The 21415-nt window shown below is 41.9% G+C and overlaps 1 protein-coding gene across 1 annotated transcript in view; it reads left to right on the plus strand.

Moving 5' to 3' along the window:
• The window catches only part of LOC147724578 (fibrocystin-L-like), a 1433379-nt gene that overhangs the window by 222041 nt on the left and 1189923 nt on the right, over positions 1–21415 (plus strand). Inside the window, exons 9-13 of the mRNA XM_086966122.1 lie at positions 9977–10044; positions 10131–10173; positions 12372–12442; positions 13354–13464; positions 18745–18846. Coding sequence (XP_086822248.1) covers positions 9977–10044; positions 10131–10173; positions 12372–12442; positions 13354–13464; positions 18745–18846 — 395 coding nt within the window. The remainder of the gene's footprint in view (positions 1–9976; positions 10045–10130; positions 10174–12371; positions 12443–13353; positions 13465–18744; positions 18847–21415) is intronic.

The raw sequence follows: 21415 nt of genomic DNA on the forward strand, positions 1-21415 counted from the left end.
TATTGTGGTGCTCCCAGATACAGGGAGTTGCAGTAGTCCAACCTACTCAATATTACACTTCTCACTACAAGTGGTCGAGTGTCTTCAGGGAGTAGGGGAAGAATCTTCCATAGTATTCATAACAAAGAGAGGCAGACACTGGCAGTTTTGTTAGCTTGTACATCCATTTGGAGATTTTCATCTATCATAACTCCCAGGTTGCGCACCACTTTAGCCGGGACCAGAGATTCATCCTCAGGAGTGAGCTTGAACTCTGTCGGCAGATATCCAGACATTCTGGTGGCAGGGCAGTACACCACATCTGTTTTTCCCCCATTAAACTGTATGGAGTTTTTCCTAAGCCAGCCCGCAGTTTGACACATGCACTCCTGGAAGTGATCCATAGATAATGCTTGTTTCCCCTCCAGGGAGAACACCAATTGAGTGTCATCTGCATAGTTGACCAGGTCTACCCCATAAGATTTAATAATGGGGAATAGAGGATGTAAATAGATATTGAAAAGGATCGGGCTTATTGCGCCCAGTCCTGTGGCACCCCATGATGTACTGGGGACATGTCAGAGATGAACGCCGTTAAAGACACGGCCTGTTGTCTTCCTGACAGGTAAGATCGTACCCACTGCAGGGCCCGTCCTTTGACCCTTATACTTTACAATCTCTCGACCAGCACGGTATGGCTCACCATGTCAAATGCGGCTGACATGTCCAGTAATACTAGGACAGAGGAATTCTCATTGTCAGCACGCATTCGCAGATTATCCATTACTGTTGCCAGTGCAGTCTCAGTCCCATGTCCCAGGTGGAAACACTAATGGTCCCTATCCAGCAATAGATTATCCTCAAGATAACACGATCGATGTTTGCTTACTACCTTCTCCAAGATTTTAACCGGGTAAGGCAGTAAGGAAATAGGTCTAAAACTCGCTGGATCAGTAGGGTCCAGAGATGGTTTTTTGAGCAGGGAAGTTACTACAGCTTGCTTCCATGCCTCTGGAACCACACCTTCCTCCAACGACTGGCAGCAGATCTTCCATAGCCATGGAAATGTTTCTTCACCCAGGATTTTCTAGATTTTTTGAGGAAAAGGATCTAATGGGGAACCCGAGGACACACTTTGAGCAAGCTGGTTGAAAGAGTTCTCTGAGGGGGCGTGGAAGATGTCCAGAGAGGTAGCTATCTGGGATTCGACATCAGGCTTCCCGGCTGAGTCAGGCGGGCCGTCAGATTGAAGTTTTCCGACACTTTTAGTTATTTTGTCCTCGGAAAAAAAGGCAATCTCATCGCAGAGTTTCTGAGATGCAACTACTTTGTTACTCGTACAAGCTGGACTAGATAGATCCCTAACAATATTAAAAAGTGCTTTGGTACTATTGGGGGCTTGCAGAATAGATTTAACATAAAAGTCTGCTTTAGCCCTAACAATAGATTCTTTGTATTGGGTCTGTACCGGTTTCAGAGCGTTCTTGTCTAATTCCAGATAGGCCCTCCTCCATTTTCTTTCTGCCTTTTTACATGATATCCGTATCTGTTTTAATTCATCGTTGTACCAGGGAGCAGAGATTTTTTTCCTGTTTTTGAGGCGCTTTACTGGAACCACTGAATCAAGGGTTTCCACCACAGCATTACAGTAAGTCTGATAGTTTTCACCTACAGAGGGGTAGGAAGTAAAGAAAATCTGACCCTGAAAAGACAATTTAGTCTTGTTTTTCAGCAGCTTAGCCCATCCTCTTCCCTTTCGAAAAGTCGACGACTGGTTGCTTTTGTCCTCTGAGCTAGGTATCTTAATAAAAAAGTGAATAAAAAAATGGCCAGTCAAGCTTTGAGGGAAAACGTCAACCACCTCCGTCTCGGCCTGATTCGCAAGTAGGAGATCCATGACATGTCCTCCTAGATGAGTTGGTTGTGTTACCATTTGATGAAGACCAAGGTTCTCACAAGTGTGCTTTAGGTCCCTCAAATGGTTGTCTAGGCTGCCATTATCCCATAAGTTAAAATCTCACAATACCATCATACGTGCGTGAGTTAAACTCAGGTCGGTAATGGAATTAAGTAGATCTTGAAACTTGGTGTCCGCCCCCGGGGGGCTACAGCAGAGCACCCCTGTGAGTAGTCTGTTCTTAGCCTCCTGAAGTGAGAAGCCCAGCCGTTCAATCCCAGTGACCTCATCTAGTTGTAGGGGATTCAAAGTTCCATTTTTCCTTACAAATTACCCCAACCCCCCTCCTCTCCCCGTCGTCCTCAGTTTTTGAAATATTTTAAAGCCATCTGGACAGGCAAAGCCCATTTTCACCAATGAATCTGAACTGGTCCAGGTTTCAGTTAAAAAAAGGACGTCCAACTCCATGTTTTATAGCATGGTGGACACCTCTTGGTAATGTTTCCCCAGGGATCTACTGTTAATCATCCCACAGTTTAGACTATTCCTACATTGGCCCACAAAAATAGGTGGTGGACAGATCCCCCCTTCGTCCCTCTTACCTATGGTGAGTAACTGTTCCCAGGTATATCTTATTCTGTCTTGGTTTAGGCTGCAACGAGCAGTGTGGCTGGCACTGTGCACGGCCGGTGCGCGGACGGGCGCAGATGGGCTTGCCTCTGGCACACCTCCTGCGCGGCATCGGCAAAAGAAATGTTTTAAAAGTTATTGAACAATTTTACAGCGAGTGCGTCTTAGTGTCAGAAATACATCAATTAAAAAAGTTTAGCAGTGAGTAATTGCCAGAATAGTGCACAAATGATTGTCAGCTTTTTGTGGCAGTTCTTAGATCCAAATATCGATCTGTGATAGCATGAATGTCAATAGTGAGGAGATTTATGGCCACAACAAAATCACATCATACATGCTGTTATTGGAGTGATGGAAAAAGAGCATACAGTTGACAGCGTACAGAGGCCTGCAGTTGGGGACGGTGCACATTCCTCACCATATTTTGTTACAGCACTTCTTTTGACATTATTTATATAATTAAATCAGTGCTTCATTTGAATTGGTGGTTGCTGGTGGGACCCAAATGCACTAATTCTTCGGGACTAGTGTTTGTTTTTTCTCATTAGATATTAGTTAAATAATCAGACATCCTCCATGGTGAAGTGTAAAAGGCCACTGACAGGTTTTGACGTATTATTGTTAACTTTAATACAACTTTGACATAACGTCACCTTCTTCAATACATCAAAATCCTCAATACCGTTCACACTCCCAAATCTCCACACCCGCCCTCAATTTTTCACTTGTCATTCATCATGTTAATTGCATTTACACAGTCTATCTCACTTACCCTACCAAGCATCCTCCAATGCAGCCTCCTTGTCCTGTTCCAAAGCTCCACACACTGTCTTTCTCCTCCCTGGTTGGAAAATCCACCCCTCCACCCCCAAAGGGGTGGACATGCCCACAATTGACACTCCATCCACCAAACTACCACCAAACCAGGAACATCATTTGCCTCCTTACTTAGAGAAACCTCTGCACCATATTTTCTCATTCCAAAGCTTCACCACCTTGTACCTCAGTTCCATCAGGTAATAAGCATTAGAAACTGATCCTCTTCCTTAATGCCACTATGAGATAGCACCTTAATGTCCATTGCCATTCAGAACACCCTCATCGTTCTGTTGAGCTTCCTCTTGGCTTTGACAATTGCTCAGTGCTTCAAACCCTCCCCACTGTCTCCAAGGCACAAACTCCATCTAAAGCAGGCATGTCCCTGAGAATTTACTCTTAGTCTGTTGCAAATCTTCTTTCATGTGCTGAAGGCTCAACTGAACCCTGCGTACCAGGGCCGACATTCTCAAGACCATGAAGAGCATTCACTCCAGAGCTCCCTTGGACCGCTGCTCGCACCACATCTTCTACAGAGCCGACACCTCCCTTGCCCCCAAACTACGCTGCACCATTAACTGCTCCATCAAGACAGCCACCTTCTCTCATGACTGGAAACATGCCAAGATCAACCCCCTGCTAAAGAAACTGTCCACCGACACAACAGATCCATCTCCCTGCTCCCTCGACAGCCAAGGTCATCGAGACGGCCATCAACACTCAACTCTCCGAGTTTATAGAAGCCAACCACGTCCTGGACACCTCCCAATCTGGCTTCTGAAGCAACCACAGCATGAGACTGCTCTTCTTGCAGCCACCGATGACATCCTCTCCCTCCTCAACCAGGGAGAAACAGCAGCCCTCATCCTCCTGGACCTCTCCGCCACCTTTGACACCATCTCCCACCGCATCCTACGCACGAGACTCCACGACACCAGCATCTGCGACAAATCCCAGGACTGGATCCCATCCTTCCTCACCACCAGAACACAGTGAGTCAGGCTACCACTGTTCCTCCCAGGAACCACGGAGATCAGTTGCAGGGTCCCCCAGGGCTCTTCCCTGAGCCCAACCCACTTCAAAGTCTAAATGACCCCACTTGCAGCCATAGTCAAGATCCATGGATTCAACATTGTCTCCTACGCCAACAATACCCAGCTGATCCTCTCGCTCACCAACTAGCCCACAATCACTAGAAACAACTTCCACAATGGGATGAAAGCCGCCGCCACCTGGATGAAAGACAGCTGCCTCAAACTCAACTTGGACAGGACAGAAGCCCTCATCCTAGAGTCCAACACCTCCACTTGGGCAGACTACTGGAGGCCTGCCACACTGGGACCTCCCCCCACACTGTTGGACCATGTACGAAACCTCAACATCATACTGGACCCCTCACCCACTAAGAACCACCAGATCAACGACGTCTCGTCATCATGCTTCCATACTCTTTGCATGCTTCTAAAGACCTTCAGATGGATCCCCACTGAGGCCAGAAAGATGGTTGCCCAAGCAGTCATCAGCAGCAGATTCGACTATTGCAATGCACTCTATCCAGGCATCACTCCTGAGGAAACTACAGAACATTCAAAATGCCTTAGCCAGACTGGACCGCAACATCCCCAGGCACATCTCCCAACACCTTTCAGAACTCCACTTGCTCCCAGTCAACAAAAGAGTCACCTTCAAGCTCCTTACACATGCCAACAGAGCCCTCCACGACACCGGACGAGCATACCTGAAGCACTGTCTCTCATTCCAAGTACCCTCCAGACACATCCGTTCCACCCAACTGGCCCTTGCCATGTCCCTCGGATCCGCAAGACCAGGACCGGAGGAACATTCTTTTCCTACCTCGCCACCAAAACCTTGAACATCCTGCGTCTCCAACTCAGGCTATCCCCATTGCTGGCTCAGTTCACGAAGGATCTCAAGACCTGGCTCTTCGACTGAATCTCAAAGCCCAGTCAGATCTGCAACCCCACCAGCTCCTTGAGACCCTCACAGGTGTGTAATTGCGCTTAACAAATACTGATTGATTGAGAAGTGTCAGGCTGGTCCACTTAACTAAATCAATTTCCCCCAAGTGTACGAGTAGCATGTCCAGGCACCCCTTTGGGGAACCCGGCTCACTAAGAGGCAATAGGTTGCCCCATCTCATCACACTCCTACCCCACCATATCACCTCATGTCGGTTACTGGGTAGTCCAAGGCTCTATCAGTACATTTGCTGATCCACATACCTAGCTGCTCACCGCACAAAAGTATGTCCTACTATCCACTTCACCAATTTTCTCATCACTCATCCGCTCACGCACCCTACAGTGAAAAACAAATACCATACCATATCATTAGTGTTTTACACGTCCTAACCTCCCACATAGAGCCAAAAAACCTTATTGCTTGCAGCACCAAATCTCCAATGCCCTTCCTCCTCATCTGGCCTCAATCCCACCACAACTGTGCCTCAGCCTTGGCTGCACCATTCCTAAATGAATGTGTCCCATACTTGGAGGGTCTTCTACTACTACTACTACTACTACAGCACATACATAAGATATGAAAACATACTGAGAAAAACCTCAGTTCTAAATTAAGTTTCATTCTTGACAGTTTCTCTATAATTATCCTCTCTACAGTATACAGTCCAAGCAAGTATATTAGTAAGCATGATGAGCTATTTATATAATCACACATGATGTTTACTCTTAACAGTGCGCTGGTACTTACAATGTCATCTCTTTGTAAAGTCTGCAAATATTTTTCCCCATTGGTCGTATGGGCCTTTATGTGCTAACATGAAGCACTGTAAGGCAGAAGACATCAACAAATAATTTCTAGCTTGTGAAGCCAAAGTGATCCCACAATATTGACCAAGTATCACCAAATAAGATAAAAGGTTTTTATTTAGGATTACCAATCAATCCAGTACACATACATACCAAAAATATGTTAAATAGGTACAAGAGTTCAGCAGATAAGCTGAAATATCTCAGTAGACTGATGTACAATAAAATGAGATACAGAATAGTGATAGCAAATAAAGAAACAGATTAAAGCAAACAGTTGTTCCATAAAGAAATGTCCTTTCTTTCTTCTAAACATAAGTCAAATATCTACTAAGAATATCTATTTAGGGGGGATAGAAGGTGCCAGCGGAATCGAATTTCAGTAAAATCTTGACAAAAAGGAAATACGTGTTTAACATAAAGCTTCCCTCTTGTAAGAATAAGACAAGCAGAGAGGTCTGTACCTTTCAAAGTCTAAAGGGTATCTCTGTCTTCTAATTATGTGTACACCAATTTAAAAACAACAGGAGATTTAGAAACATCCTTATCTCCTTTCACACCACAAAGAACCAATCAAGTTGAAACTCGAGAGAGCATCTACACATCCCTTCAGTTTCCGAGTGCATTGAAACTTGGACTGTAATTCTCAACCATGAACATCTCTCTGTCCTAGTACATGATGAACAGAATGCCTCTTTTGACCATTAGTTCTCCACATTCACTGACAATTGCTTCACTCCAGGCCTCACTGTCAGTTGTCTAATACAAACCATAAGTCTTTCTCTCACTTAAAAGAATCATGGTAATATGCATGGAAGAAAGAATATGCTGGCAGGACAAAATGCATTTAATATGCACTTCGAATACATACATGGCTATACATACATGCGTACAATGTTAAAAATAAGTGTCAAATATGAGTAAACAATACAATGTACATATTTAAACGTTTCAACCGAACATTAGTGTACACGTATATAAATCTCTAATCGCTGCAATAGTTTCATCCCATTTATAATTTTAAATGCTTCACACACATTAATGAAGTTAGCGAACACAGTGAATATAATGTCAGTTACAATTAGTAAATCACTTATTTGTGATGTATAAGGGTGTGGCCTAAATTGCTTTGCTCCACTCTTATCCCTGTAACAACCCTGTATATAAGCAGGGCCGGCTTTAGCGCTGGTGACTCCTGGTTTGACAAACCTTTTAGCACCATCCAATGACCTCCTACTCTATATACCCTCTCACCACCACCCTCGAACAGTGTCCCTCATGTCTCCATAGCTCCTTGTCACATGCATTTCATTTGTTTTATAGCACTACTCATACCAATGTAGGGTGTCAGAGCACGTTACATCACACGTTATACAGAGACAAGGAATTATGCCTGTGTAGATCAGTGTATAGGAAATTTTCCATAGTAAAATGAGGATTACAAGGTGTAGGAGTCATGTCATCCATACTAGTAGGCAGTGTATTTTAAAACCGTTTGGTCTAGAGAAGCACACACTTTATTTGAATGTACTATAGTGGCTGACCTTGCAAATAAGAGTGTACTTCTACCCAAACCCATTTTAGCAACGTTACGATAATGAAAGACTTGGGAAAATGTAATGTTCTTACCTGTACCATGGTGTTTTCATGCAGCTCTTTGATGACATTTCATAGGTCACTGTGCTATATTACCATTATAACTTAAGAACTGCAAGTAGCAAAAGGATCAGTGTTACAAAAGCAGTAACCCACTGAGGTATCCGCGTAAAATATTGTTCCGTGATCTGCATGGTAAACGTTCTTTGCAGCAGGCATATTAAGCAACTGCACTACTTTATGGTAAGTCAAAACTGCCACTAGGTAAAACTCCAATCTCTCATTATTCATTAAAGTTAGCTTGACATTTCAATTGTTTCCTCAAAACTGCTGGACATAAAAGGAGCTTTGCAGCATGTGTTTTTCTTTTTTAAACCCATAGGTTGCTTATAAACACAGAATCTCCACGTCTCACCCAAGATCAGTGCCAGGTACAGCTGCTAACAATATGCAGTGGCGTCCCAAGGCAGCAGCAATGGTAGGGGGGGTTTGAATAAAAAAGAATTAAAAAATATACCTGGTCCTGTGGCAGCAATGCACTTCTCCTGCTGTTCCCAACAGTCCCTGGGGCACACTCCCCAACCAATCTAGACGCTGCTTTCATACTATAAGAGCTGCGCTGAGATTGGCATAGCGGGCTGATTAGACCCTCTGTTCAGGCACAGGGAGACAGTGCTGTTTCTCCAGCCTTTTGTAGAATACAGGAGGGTTAGAGAAACCTAACTGCACATGTCTGTTTGGCCAGCCTAAGACAGCCAGTCAAACAGACATGCAAGCTAAGGGGCTCATTACGATGGTGGGCGGAATGCCTCCTCCTGACACCATCACGGATTGGGGACGACTGATTTGCAGTCGGCGGTTCTGACCTCCAAATTACAATGCGACCAATCACTGTTTAGTCGGAGTCCCATTGTTCCCTATGGTAGCTCGTATTCCGCCCGACAACCGGCAGTAACACAGGCTCCTATGGGGAAAATTAGTTTTTGCGGAAAACCCCACACCATGTTGCAGGCACCCCACAGTGCAGAGTTTTACAGTGGGGTACCTCAGGTACCCCCTTTGCTATCAACCATAGGCTGCGGGGCCTAAGGATCCCCGCCAGGGGCCTCCAAAGTCACTTTCCGACAGCCTTTTTGTGTCGGACAGGCCGACGCAGAGAGGCTGTTGGAAATCGACATCGTAATCTCAAGGGCAGAAACGCTGTCCACAGGGGTGTAGGATGTAGTTCCGACGACAGGAACATTCCGCGAGTAGCTCAGAATCAATTTGGAATGATCGCGCAGTTTACATTCTGACCGCGAACATCGTAATCGGGCGGTCGGAATGTAAACCGACGAGTCGGTCCGAAGGGCTCTGATGTGATCGAGGAGATTCAAACTGTTTGGGGGGGCCTTTCTGCCAACATCATAATGAGCCCTTAGAGGTGCACCAACCACTTCACCTTGTGACCCCAGCCCCCCCAACCCTTCACACTCTGGCTTGGCCAGCAGCTGAAAAATAAAACAATATTTTAATAATGTTCTATTTTTCAGCTCCTGGCTCTGAGCCAGTGATGCAACAATTCTCTGCCATTTCGAAGGATCCGTTGCTGCTATTTGCAACACCCTAAATTTGGCCCTGAATACAAGCCTTATCACATTCCATAAAATCCGACACTGCAAATTTTATTGGGTGCGATAAATAACCCTATCACTAGTTTTGCCTAAAGTGGAAAATAACGTATGGATTTTGGGTCTAACCACACTTAAATTTGCATGTCGCTGTTAATGGTGAGGATTTCTTCCCTTGCTATGTTCAAGGGTTGACATGCCAAAAATGTCTCCATGTAATAGAGACTTTATCACACCCACTGGTTAGTTGCTGGGTGTGAGAAAGTTCACATAAAACATAATTTTGACGCCTGCGTAAACAGGGGTTTGTGCAGGAGTCAGAATTTTCTTTTTCTAGTTACCCAAATAATATAAAGATGATTGACTCAAACCTCTAAATATATTGGCTTCAGGGATCTGCTGAGATTGCCTGTTCTTGGTAGATTGGTTGACCTTTTAACATTTGTGGTGGATTGTTTGTGGATCCCTAATTTCTGTTGGGCAGTTTGGAAATTAAACATATCTAGTGGATTGTTTGTATATTTATGGCCAAGGTGGTTTTGTTTCAAATGAAATTATGCTACAAGTAGCTCAAATCAAGCCGATATTAAAGTACAGTAAAGGACAGTATTTAGTTGTAGAAAAATACAGCTGTAAATTATTCCACTGTATTCCCATAGATATGGATTACGCCTTACCTCTTCTAATGCTGGAACCATGATTTGCAAAATGACCGGAAGATATGTTGGTAAGCTGCCAATTTTGTTCGTATTTGATTTATGGACAATAAAGAGACTCTGTATTATGTTTACAATTGTTTTGTTTTTCACACAGGTCATCATAATGTCAGTTTCATCGTGGATTCTCCTTATGGAAGGTATTCTACGTGTGCAATATTAAGAATAGAAGTATATTCTAGGCTTATATTTTATTATTTTAACTCAATTTTAGAACTTTGTGCATCTTCACTTTATGTGCTATCATGTTTGTACTCTTTCCTTCTACCTAATAAAGAAACCACACTTTTCACAGTAAGTAACAAATACGTTTTTTAAATTATGGAAAACATAAAACGTGGTAGTTAGCTGTAAATGAATTACAATCGATATTTGTAAATTCAATATGATGTTAAAGACAGGGTGAGTAATACAATATTACTGGGAATATCTGTACATCCAACAACGTAATTTCAGTCAAATTTATATGAGCAACACTAAGGATATTGTCAGCTCTGTCCTTCATGAGCAAGTGGAACAGCAGGAAGCAGTGGTAGTGAGCCTTCTCAGACATTCTTGTGTGACCAAACTACATTTGCTACTGATGCTTAAGGACACAGAGTGTTTTTTTGGACCTGACAGCTGAGTTGAACATTAAGAGTGATATTTGCCCTACAAAAACATCAGAAAAATTAATAACTTTGTGTGAAAACCATATGCCATGATAGGCCTGAAGACTCTTCCAGACGGTCCAATCAATCGCATAGAAAGCCTAATAGCACTTAAGGAGACCTAGGTCATATCACAAATAGCATGCAATCTCCATGTTTTTGCTGCAGCGCACCTTCAAATCTGTGTGCCAGGCCAAACAGGTTGTGTGGGGTCTATTACTGGTAATACTTTGCCCCAAGGGCAGACACAGCTGCCTTGGGACAGTGTATTAGTAAAAATGATGACTTCAGTTGTTGAGAAATATTTGGGACAGTTGGGTTTTGTCTGCATTTTCGTGCACGGCAATCCCAGCATTGATGAGTTATAGACCTAAATGTTTCATGTACATGTTGAATATGGGGGTGACTAGGATTGACTTCTTACTATTTAGTGCCTCTTGGTTAGGAACAATGCCACTCTGTCTTTCACTGTGCAGGCACCTAAACCTCAAAGGGGGGGGGGGGGGGGGGGCAGATAGCTTTTTGCAGGCAGGTACAGTGAGTGACTGTACCCGCTCAGAGGGAAATTACTGGGAGGCCCATGGCCCCCCATTCTCTCCTCCAGAGGGCTGCCCTCAGCAGGTGCACTTCCTGTATGGCATCTTTGTGTGGCACCCAGTAAATGAACCTCCTGATGTCCTATTTGTCTCTTCACCTGCATCCATGACATGGTGAGGTCACAGAGAGAAAGTGTTCCCTCATTTGCATGGGGGAATGCTACCATGAAAATGAGGTGACACACTCTTAAAAAGGCACCAGTGCTGTTTGTGCACCAGTGCTATCCGAGTAACACAGGGCCACACAAACACTTACGGTCCCTTCTGTGATACTACCGTGCCTCAGGGCCGATAATAAGGGCCCCTCGCCTTCCTTTGAGTGCGGCCCGCATAACTATTTCAAAAGGCCTGTCTCTTGTGAGGGAGCAGTCTTAAGGATTTTCCAGGAGTCTAGATGACTATTCCAGGAGGCCTAAAAGTCTTTTTGGTTTGCTGGATATCTACTTCAAGCAGGTCTCTAATAAGTTATGATAAGTTGATAAAAGTGTAACTTTGACAAGATGCAAATATAGATAACTGCCCCAAACTAAAATACTTAACAGGATTTTTTTTAAAGAGTGAAACCGGCAGATATATCTCAATTCTTGGGAATCAATGTTTGCCAGCTTTGTATTGCCCTATTTGGATTCCTCGGGGATCCTATGTAGAGCATTACAACCCTTTCAGGAGGCCTCACGGCGTTTAGGGTATCCAATCACTCATTTGCTAGGAATGTTAACTATTTCCCTGGGACGCATAGCTATCTCAGTTGAAGTAGTATTTCCTACAGACATATGTTAACTCCTACCACCGATGCATTAGGTTGTGAGCCCAGAGGGCCCTTGCAGGATGTCAAATTGCTTTCACCGGATGTATGGGTATCCTTTCGAGTAGATAAACAGCTTGTATGTGAGACAGATATTTCAAGAGGTTGGTCATAGGTTCTTAAAGCTGTTTTGTTAAATGTATGGAACTATTGTACAATAAAGACATTCACTGTAAAAACTAGAAGGAATGACATGTTGGATGAATGGAATGTGCATTTCACTAAGGCAGTGTGAGCCATAATATGATTTTTTGTTTCTAAAGATTATTTGTGTGTTTTTTCCATAGGAGTTCTCCAGTGAGCAATACCTATTTTGTATCTTCACTGCATAAGATTGCAATGTTTCAGACCTATGCAGGTACGAATTTCTAGAAAATGTGAGGAAAATGCTTCAGATCGGTTTGTCACGAATCCACTGGTGCACATGATTTGCGGTAATATGTTAATGGTGCAAAGTTTTAATGTGGAATACATAATTTTATTATTTGGGCTCACTGAGGTTACAGGACCTGGTATAGCAACACTGTTAAAGAATGCTTGTAAATGTAGATGCTTCATTTTATTGTCAGCCTCTAATACTACTCCGTCCTCCATTTATTTTCCTCACTTTTATGAACTGTGAACATCTACGCGCCTCAATACCTAGTATAGGTCAAGCCAGTATTTGGCCATTTTAGTTGACTATAACATGGTTATCTGTTCAAGTACTATTGTTTAGAGCTGGAATAGTAAGGCCCAGTAGAGTTTTCACAATAGGTAAATTACCTCAAATATATCTGCTGTGAATAGCCAGAAAACCTGACTGAAATTCACTTTTCGATAGATCTATAGAGAATTTTGTGTTACCTTATTAGTTAGAATCAAACCAGCATCATTTTATTTCCAGTGAAGCACCTCTTACATTTTCAACTGTGATAGATAGTTTAAAAGGAAAAAAATAAATGAAAATCAGAAGAGTATGGCAGTAAGAGTGCAGATAGAGAGAGTTCCTTACCCACAGCGATCCAGGGAACACTTTTTATTAGGTGCACATGTTTAAGAAATGCACATCAATTGGGGAACTAGATCTTACCCAACTTTAGATTCACTCTGAAGCGTGAACTCTTCTAGCTGAATTGTTTGTACAATGAGGCACTTTAGTGAAAAAGGGAGGGATTTCACTCACATGTCTCAAATTCATGAAATTAATTCTATCTGAAAAAGAAAAAACATTATGAATCTTTTACCTCTGCCCACTATGCTGACTGTTAATGCAAATCTTTTATTCAGTGGTCTCTTCAATTTCACCTGCTGCTGGAAGTATCCAAGGAGGAAGCCTGCTAACTGTAACAGGCCAGTACTTTGATGCCACAGATCAGCCAATTCGTGTTCTTGTTGGAGGTATGTTCTGGCAGTTTATTTCTTTCTTGTTCCTCCTTTTTCTTCTTTCATAGAGTGTGGTACATGTAAAGCTCTCTCAACAACCTTCTCATACTGGCGAAAACTACTGGGGGATTTGGATCAAGCAGCATTGAAATACTTCTAAACTCTATTATGAGATTTTCTGATTTTCAGAGTATCATATATTTGAAGAAGAATGACATTGAATTGGAACACTATGCTCTCCTCCACTGGTAAACCTGAATTAACAAATTATCATGGGCGAGATGTTTGCAGAGCAATGTACTTCATTGAGTTTTGTCCTCTTGCTAGAATGGCAATATACATGAACTGAGTTGGGAATTTTAAACAAGGAATGTGGAAGCAAAGCAAGTCACTAGAAGGTTCTCAGACAGAAAGACATTTCGTCACTTCTATTGAAGCATCACACTCACACAGATAAAAGTGTCTAGCTTCTATATATAATACACTAGGAATTCTATTTGAAGGGAATTAGTGAGACCTAGCGGGTCATTTAGTCCCTTGTGGATAGATGCTCGTTCACCAGGAGGGTGGAAACCATGCCCTAATCTTTCTGCAAGTGATCTGCCCTCTTGAGGCATCTCCGCGTGTCTGGTGGTGATGTCTGTGCCATGAAGGTAGCTGCTGATTTGATGGCAACCTTCAAAGCACTGAGAATTTGCCGAACTAGCTTTTTTAAAATACCAACTATGCAGACTTTCATTTGGAGGAAGCAAACACCCAAAGCATCAGTTTGTTTTCTTTAAATGAAAACCAAAAGATCCTGAGACACAGTTATTTTTCTCCCTGTGCACTGGGTGATAGTTTAGTGTTCCCTGCTAGTGTCCACCATGCCTCACCTGGTCGTAATGAACAAAGAAAAATCAGTGATGGTTCCGAACCTCAAAAGGACAGGGAAACAACACTATGACTTGACTGTCGAGTGGCATATTGATAGCTCGGCGATGGGACACCATTCAGTCTATTTTCTTACCATTTGCCCCTTGAAGCTGCTGCGTGCGGGCTACAAGCAAACATAGAGGACACCATTGTATTCCAAATGGGAACCTTGATAAGTAATCAAAGTGTAACAATGTTCTTCCAGGAATGGTTTAAATTGAAATGCTTTTACAAAACATAACATAAAAATTGGCCCTAAAGTGGGTCCTGAGTGGTCCAAGAAATGGGAAAAGTTAGCACAAAAATAAGCATCTTTTGGGTACATATGTCATAAATGTATTTGCTATAAAAATGTGTTGGAACATAGAAAAACAAGTCAATTAGGAAAATAAGAAAAAGAAAAACTATAATATGTTGATAAATATATCATTTTCATAATAAGTATAGTATAGTATGATACAAATGATTCATTTGCTAATAATCTGTACCTTGAAGTTGTTTTCATCTTTTCACCCTCAATGGCAAAGTCCTCCTCTGGAGAGTGAATATTTAGAAAGTTCAAGCCTTGAATAAGGAGTAGGAACCTTATTTAAATTAATCATCCCCTGAAAAAAGTGAAAAATCAGGACCATCAAACTCAATAGTAATGAATTACAGTCCTGCTATAGAAGGTCATCTGATCCAAGTTGGCAGGCCTAACATATCCAAAACAAACAAGTGCTGAAGGTCGAAAGCAGTCTACAGCCATGCATGCATCACCTGAAGGAGCTGCTCAGTTAGCTGCTAGTAGGTGTTGGCATTCAAGTTAGCCAGGATAGCTGAAGTCCTGTTTGTACAGGACCCTGTTGCATAAACTGAAATGGACCAGTGTGTGAACTGTGTTCATCCTCACAGAAGCTCAATAATATTTTCCCCAAATTGAGAGGGTCCTGAAGATTTCAAGATGATAGATGTGTTTTTCCATGTATTATTTGTGGTGATTTTTTTATTATGTTTGTGGTATTCTTTTAATTTTAATTTTAACAGTCTTTCATCAACAATATAATTATCCATAACTTTTTTGCTGAGCGTAGACAGGCTTAACATAAGAATATATTATTTATGCCTGAGGCAAGGACATGTGGCCAGTTAAGCAACCACTGGCATGTGCCATCTTTAGGGGGAGGACCTTAGAATGGAGGGCTGAGCCAGCCGCTCCAAGAGTATTCTTTAACAGCTGTCAAGCCACACATAATCAAAGGAGGGAAGGATAATACATACAAAGTGGCACACAGAACCTACAGATTCCCAGACAGCTTACTAATAAATGTAATCTAGAAAACAAGTTAAAATAACTGGAAAAATGTAAATCAATAATGAAATGCAAGTTCAAATAATATAAATCCTATGCACCTAAACTGTAATAGTAGATTAAAATAATGAAAAGGGAATGTGGGAAAGGCTCTCCATAAGCATACTAGGAAATGTACAGTTTGGCTGAAAGAAAAGTTAAAACACACTCAGCAGTGTGTTCGGTTTCATTGATATCAGCAAAAGGGCTTTTTTATGCTTGTGCATTTTTTTTTACAAATTATTTAAAACTGGCGTGGGTTTTGCCAACCTTTATTGTAAGAAAATGGGTTATTAGTTTGGAAGAATGGGACTCCCAGTAATAAGAACCATACTACTCAGTGCAAACACACAGTTCCCATAAATTAAATCTAGGATCAACCAATGGGAAAATTCAATATTCGCGGCTGCAAAAGACTTCTTGTCAGGCAGATTCCTTTTGTGCTATTCTCTGGTCAATATTGCTACCTTTGGACTTAGGGCCTGATTTCTATGTTGGTGGTAAACAGGGTTAACCTCTTAAGCGCTGCTGACGACCAACGGTCGTCACGAGCGCTACCTCCCCAGTGCTGCACACGTCCATTGGACGTCCATTCAGCACTAGTTCCAATGGACAGCGCAGCACTGGGGAGGGATATTTACACGTAGCTAAGGTGTTAAGTCATGCTTACCGTCAACATAATGATCTGCCCATTGAATTTAGAAGCAGGCAGAACATAGTTTGGCCATGGAGGAGACTACCCCATCTCTGGCACGGCCAAACTTTTCTGACGGCCTGTGGAGTGAGGGACATCAAAGAATTGACTAATAGTCTGCTTGCCCAATCAGGCTGGTTGGACATATATCAATTTTGTTACTGTTAGTCACTGCCAAGTAACCCATGGTAGTGAGGAACAATAACAAATAAATAATGCCCACCTTGCCATGGGAAATGACTCCTATAGCAAACAGGGGCATTATCCTTTTTATTTTCAAAAAGAAAATCCAGTTTCTACATTTTCTTTTGTAAAATAAAGAAAAGAAAACTGTTTGGTGCAAGGCTCTGTCATGTTGACAAAGCCCTGCACAAATGAGTGGAAATGCTTTGGCACGAACCGCCGTAGCGGCAGTTTGTGGCAGTACTTTATAAATTACCACCAGGACCTCAGAGAAAGCTCTTAGGGCCATGACACACTCCTTTAGAGGGAGGAGAGGAACAAGTGGACCCTACTCACTGGGAGCCTGGTCGAGAGGTTAGGGCAGAACAGTGGCTCCTGTGGAAAAATATGTAACACCTAGAAATAAGTGTTTTGCCATTGTGTCACAAAAAACACTTATTTCTAGGTGTTACATATTTTTCCACAGGAGCCACTGTTGTTCTGCCTTTACACTCCTTTAGAAGCCACCAGCATGTTCCAGTTATACAGGTCAACTGGGTGGCCTGAAAAAAGGCCTTGTGCAGCTTGTTCTGTCCCTGTATCCACACCGGTCAGTCGATTGACTCTTGGTGCCACTTTTTAGTTCTGGGTCCAGCCCTCCAGGTCTCCCCACAGGTTATCGACAGCAAGTCCAGTTCTATTTTTGTGCCACAGATTCAGAAAGTGTTCTGAGGGGCTGTGGGGGAGGTGCTGCTTTTGCTCAATTCACTAGCCAGTGAGTGACTCATAACCAAAGGGTAAAATGTTCCTAGGGTACTAAGCTTCCCACGTTTGCAGCATATTCTGTTTGCCTCACTGAAAACTACCCCACAGTGCACCATTATCAGTAGATTCTAGGATGGCAAACACTTTATACCCATGGAGAAAGCTTGTGGTACATGTAGGGGTTGGATTTAGGTAATGAGCAGTCCCCTCTCATTAAATACTCCAACTTGTTCTAGAGCCAGCTTCCTTCTCCACAGAAACTAACACAGAGAGGCTAAAGTATGTTTTGGTAGCAAAAGACCACTCTTCTCCTGCCCTCACTTATCACTAGACTATAAGATCGCATGTTTTGACAGGGCCATTTTAAGTAAATGAAAGTTCCTGGCACTTCTAATCAACAGTGCTTGGGTAAAGCTGGGTCACTTTCTTCCCAAAGGCCCAATCCATTTTCTCTGCTCTGAGAAAAGTATTTTACACAACATTTAACACAGCACTGACTAGCAGCTGCAGGCTGGCCAAGGCTACTTGGTATGCAAGAGCTTCAAGTTGTGAAAGCTTAACTTTTCAAAAGTTACTTTTCCATTATATATATCAAAAATCTAACTTCACCATCAATGTTGATTTTTAATACATTTAACCATATTCTGCAACACATATTTTACCTCTACACTTAGCGATTTATCAAACATAGTATGTAACTCGAGTTGTATGCCAAGGATTCCCCATGCACCCATTGTGTATTTTTCATTGTATTTTTAACTAAACAGGATAGTGTCATCAGAAGTGCCTATTAAGCTGCCTGTTACCTATTGCATTAGCACATGACTTAATGTACTTTCTGCAAGAAGCTCTTACTATGCCTTCATGTAGCAAAACGTACATGTAAGCTGTATGACATTCACTTCAAATTCATTTGAAAAAGATTTTGTTCCCAGTTTATCAGGTTCAGTCAACAGCAGACGTCAAAATAATAAAGATTGAAAGAGAAAAAAACACTTTAAAACATACTATGCAAATGGAAGCTACTACAAGTTATATCTGGGAGTATAGATTCTACGGAAATGGTAGTAGTATTTTGAAAAGTTGAACAGCCCTCAAAAAATGGAGAAACACTGTCCCTGACAATACCACAAAAGCAAGCATGAGTTTGTTTCAATCATGGAATTCAAAACAACAATACCACCACTCCTGTTCCCTTAATGTGATGCTGAGCCACTCTTCATAGTGCAAGGGAATAGGATACATGCTCTATTTGCATTACTGAAAATGATTATGTTTCTGGTAACTTCTAGAGATGTTGAAGTATGGAAAATACCCTTTTCGTAATAGTAAAAAAATCCAATTCTAAATAATGAAGGGTATAGTGTACAGCAGTGAACCCATTTTGCACAGTAAATCAGTAACATTAGGAGTATGACTTTCTTTGCAGGACAGAGTTGTGATGTTCAGGATAATACTAATGGAGCAATAACTTGTGTGGCTCCCCCAAAACCAACAACAGACCAGCTAAACTTCACAAGTGTATTTCCAGGTACGTTTAGTAGATATTCATGTGTTTTTCTTTTAATTAATGCAATTTTTGTGTATCCATGTGGAGTGACTCCTACAGACTTATATGTAGCATTGTCTTTCCCACTGAAACTAGAACATTAAAGAAAGATACCTGAAATGTGAACACACTTACAAAATGCATTTTCCCATGATCTGCCATTCTGTGTAGCTGCCCTGATGTTCTTTTCACATTTTTCTGTTAATCCGTTAATGGGAAATTGAAGTAGTTTTTCTACCTAGGCAGCGGGCTTCTCAACGTGAGCAGCAGCTTTCTCAATGCAAGCGGTATCGACCTGCCGCAAACACCCTCATTAGGAAGACTTGCCGGGAGTGGTTCTAGCGCTTGATTTTTATTGCTTGCCAACTTAAAGTTGGTGAGCCGCACAAATGAAAAAAGGCTGTAACTCTGCGCTTTGAGAGCAGCAAGAAGTGGGCAAAACTCTGTGAACTCTGGAGGAACAGAGTTTACCGCCCACCACCAGCAACAACCACTATCCTTGAAAGTGTGAACCACAAAAAGCAACTACATTTTTCTGGGGCAGATTTACAAGCCCCTTCCACTGCCAGTTCATCACTTTTTGTGACGCACTGGCAGCACAATACACTGCCCCATATTTACAAGGATAGGAATAGCCACCCTGCGTAGTGTTGTGTGTCGGTTTAGATACCGTTTATAGGTTTCCCGATTTATGACCTTTTATAGGCACAATTCACATTGCCCATATTTAGGCATAGTAATCCTACCCTTATTTAGGCATTATCCCTGCTAACCAAATACAGGCATGACCACTTACATCCGTTCATCTACGTCACAATGGGTTCTTGGAAAACCAGACTCTTAAGTCTTTAGGACTTCCCCTTGCTTGGATATTGATTTCTCCAAGAACTCATTTATTATGCATCTATTCCTTTTGGGTTAATTCATGACGTTCTTATGCCCGACATGTACGTCAATACTGGTATTCCTAAACACCTTCAAGGTATAAATATACCCTCACTTACCATGGCAAACCACGGTTCGGCTGCCTACTGGCACGACGCGGCTCGCCATGGCAAGTTCGGAACGAAGTCAAGTCCCCGCCTGACGCACTGAGAAGACGCTGTCATACTCCTCGCAGAGAATCCAGCTCCAATGTTTCTGACTCCCCTTGCAGGGTGCTAGAGATCGAGACATGGAAAGGGATTCCAACCTCACTCATTCTAAGGTATAGAGCGGACTCAAACCTAGAGGGACTTTTGGCAAATCTTGGCAACTATAGCTAAACTAGACTATAGCTAAACAGCACCTACTTCTTCCCTCATACTACCCTTAGGTTATGTACACTGAAGTAGGATTATTTTAAAAGCACCAGATGAGTATTTTAGCCTGTGTTATTTATGTATGTATTTTTATGAATATATGTCATAACTACATGCCATGCTCTTGCAGTATTACTTTATCCTACTGCTAACGCTGAACGTATTATACTTCGCATTCACGTGTAGCACTTCATATCTCTTGCATGAGAAATAAGACTGTTCAGTAAACCTAATCATCTCTAAACTTGGTCATTTCCCCATTCATTTTTAAAGCCATTAGTTCTTCTTCCACTTCTTGTAGTTGTTCCTTAATTTCTTGCAATGCAATTTTAATATGTTTTACTAAAATTTTTATTAAGCCCAATGAGGAATTTAGGGTATATTCACCCCACTCCTGCAGCAGTTCATTTGTGTCATTCTGCTGACTTGGCATTAGCATAATTCTTAAACCTCTAGGGACACGCTGCACCTCCAAATATTTTTTTCAAGTTATCATTTCCCATGATTTATTGATCTCTTTTCTGCTTAGTGTTTCCCATGGTCTTAATTTACTTTTGGTGTCAGTTTTGCCTGTCGAATTTTGTTTATCTTGTTCTTTTACCATATTGCCTTTTTCAAACATTGTTGTTAATAGTTCTTGTCCTTTTGCCTCCAATTTTTCCATATTTATCACCTGAATATGTTTTCTTCCGTTTTAATTTATTCCGAACACCCGGATAATCGATTTGATTTAAAATCCGGTGCTTTGTAACTGCAATTGAGATTCGTGTTAACTGGCAAGAAGTACAGCTATTTTGTTGCTCGTCTTCTTCGGAAAATTGTATATATATATTCACTGAAACAACCATAGGTTTCAGGGCTGTTATAGTTAGCTGGACATTTCACTCGTACAAAACCAAAGAAATTCCTCTGTTATAGTTAGTTCTGCTAACTATAACTTGCGCACCCACAATGCACTGCTGATGATGTCACATATTACATCATTCATGACATGGTCAGTGACATCACTGATAACATCTGAAATGACATCACTGATGACATCATCCAGTGAATGTTGTTTTGTTTGATATTTAAATATGTAATATATATTAGAAAAATTCCAGACACAGCATCCTTTAAGAGGGAAACTAAGAGTAAGTTCCTTACATAGGCTTGGCTCAGGACTATAGAATACATGAACAAGGACTGAAACTAAAAAGTTGCACAAGAAACAGACACTTGGGATCTATTGATTCTAGTGCACATTATAT

This window comes from Lissotriton vulgaris, chromosome 4_1 (assembly GCF_964263255.1).
Source record: "Lissotriton vulgaris chromosome 4_1, aLisVul1.2, whole genome shotgun sequence".
NCBI lineage: Eukaryota > Metazoa > Chordata > Amphibia > Caudata > Salamandridae > Lissotriton > Lissotriton vulgaris.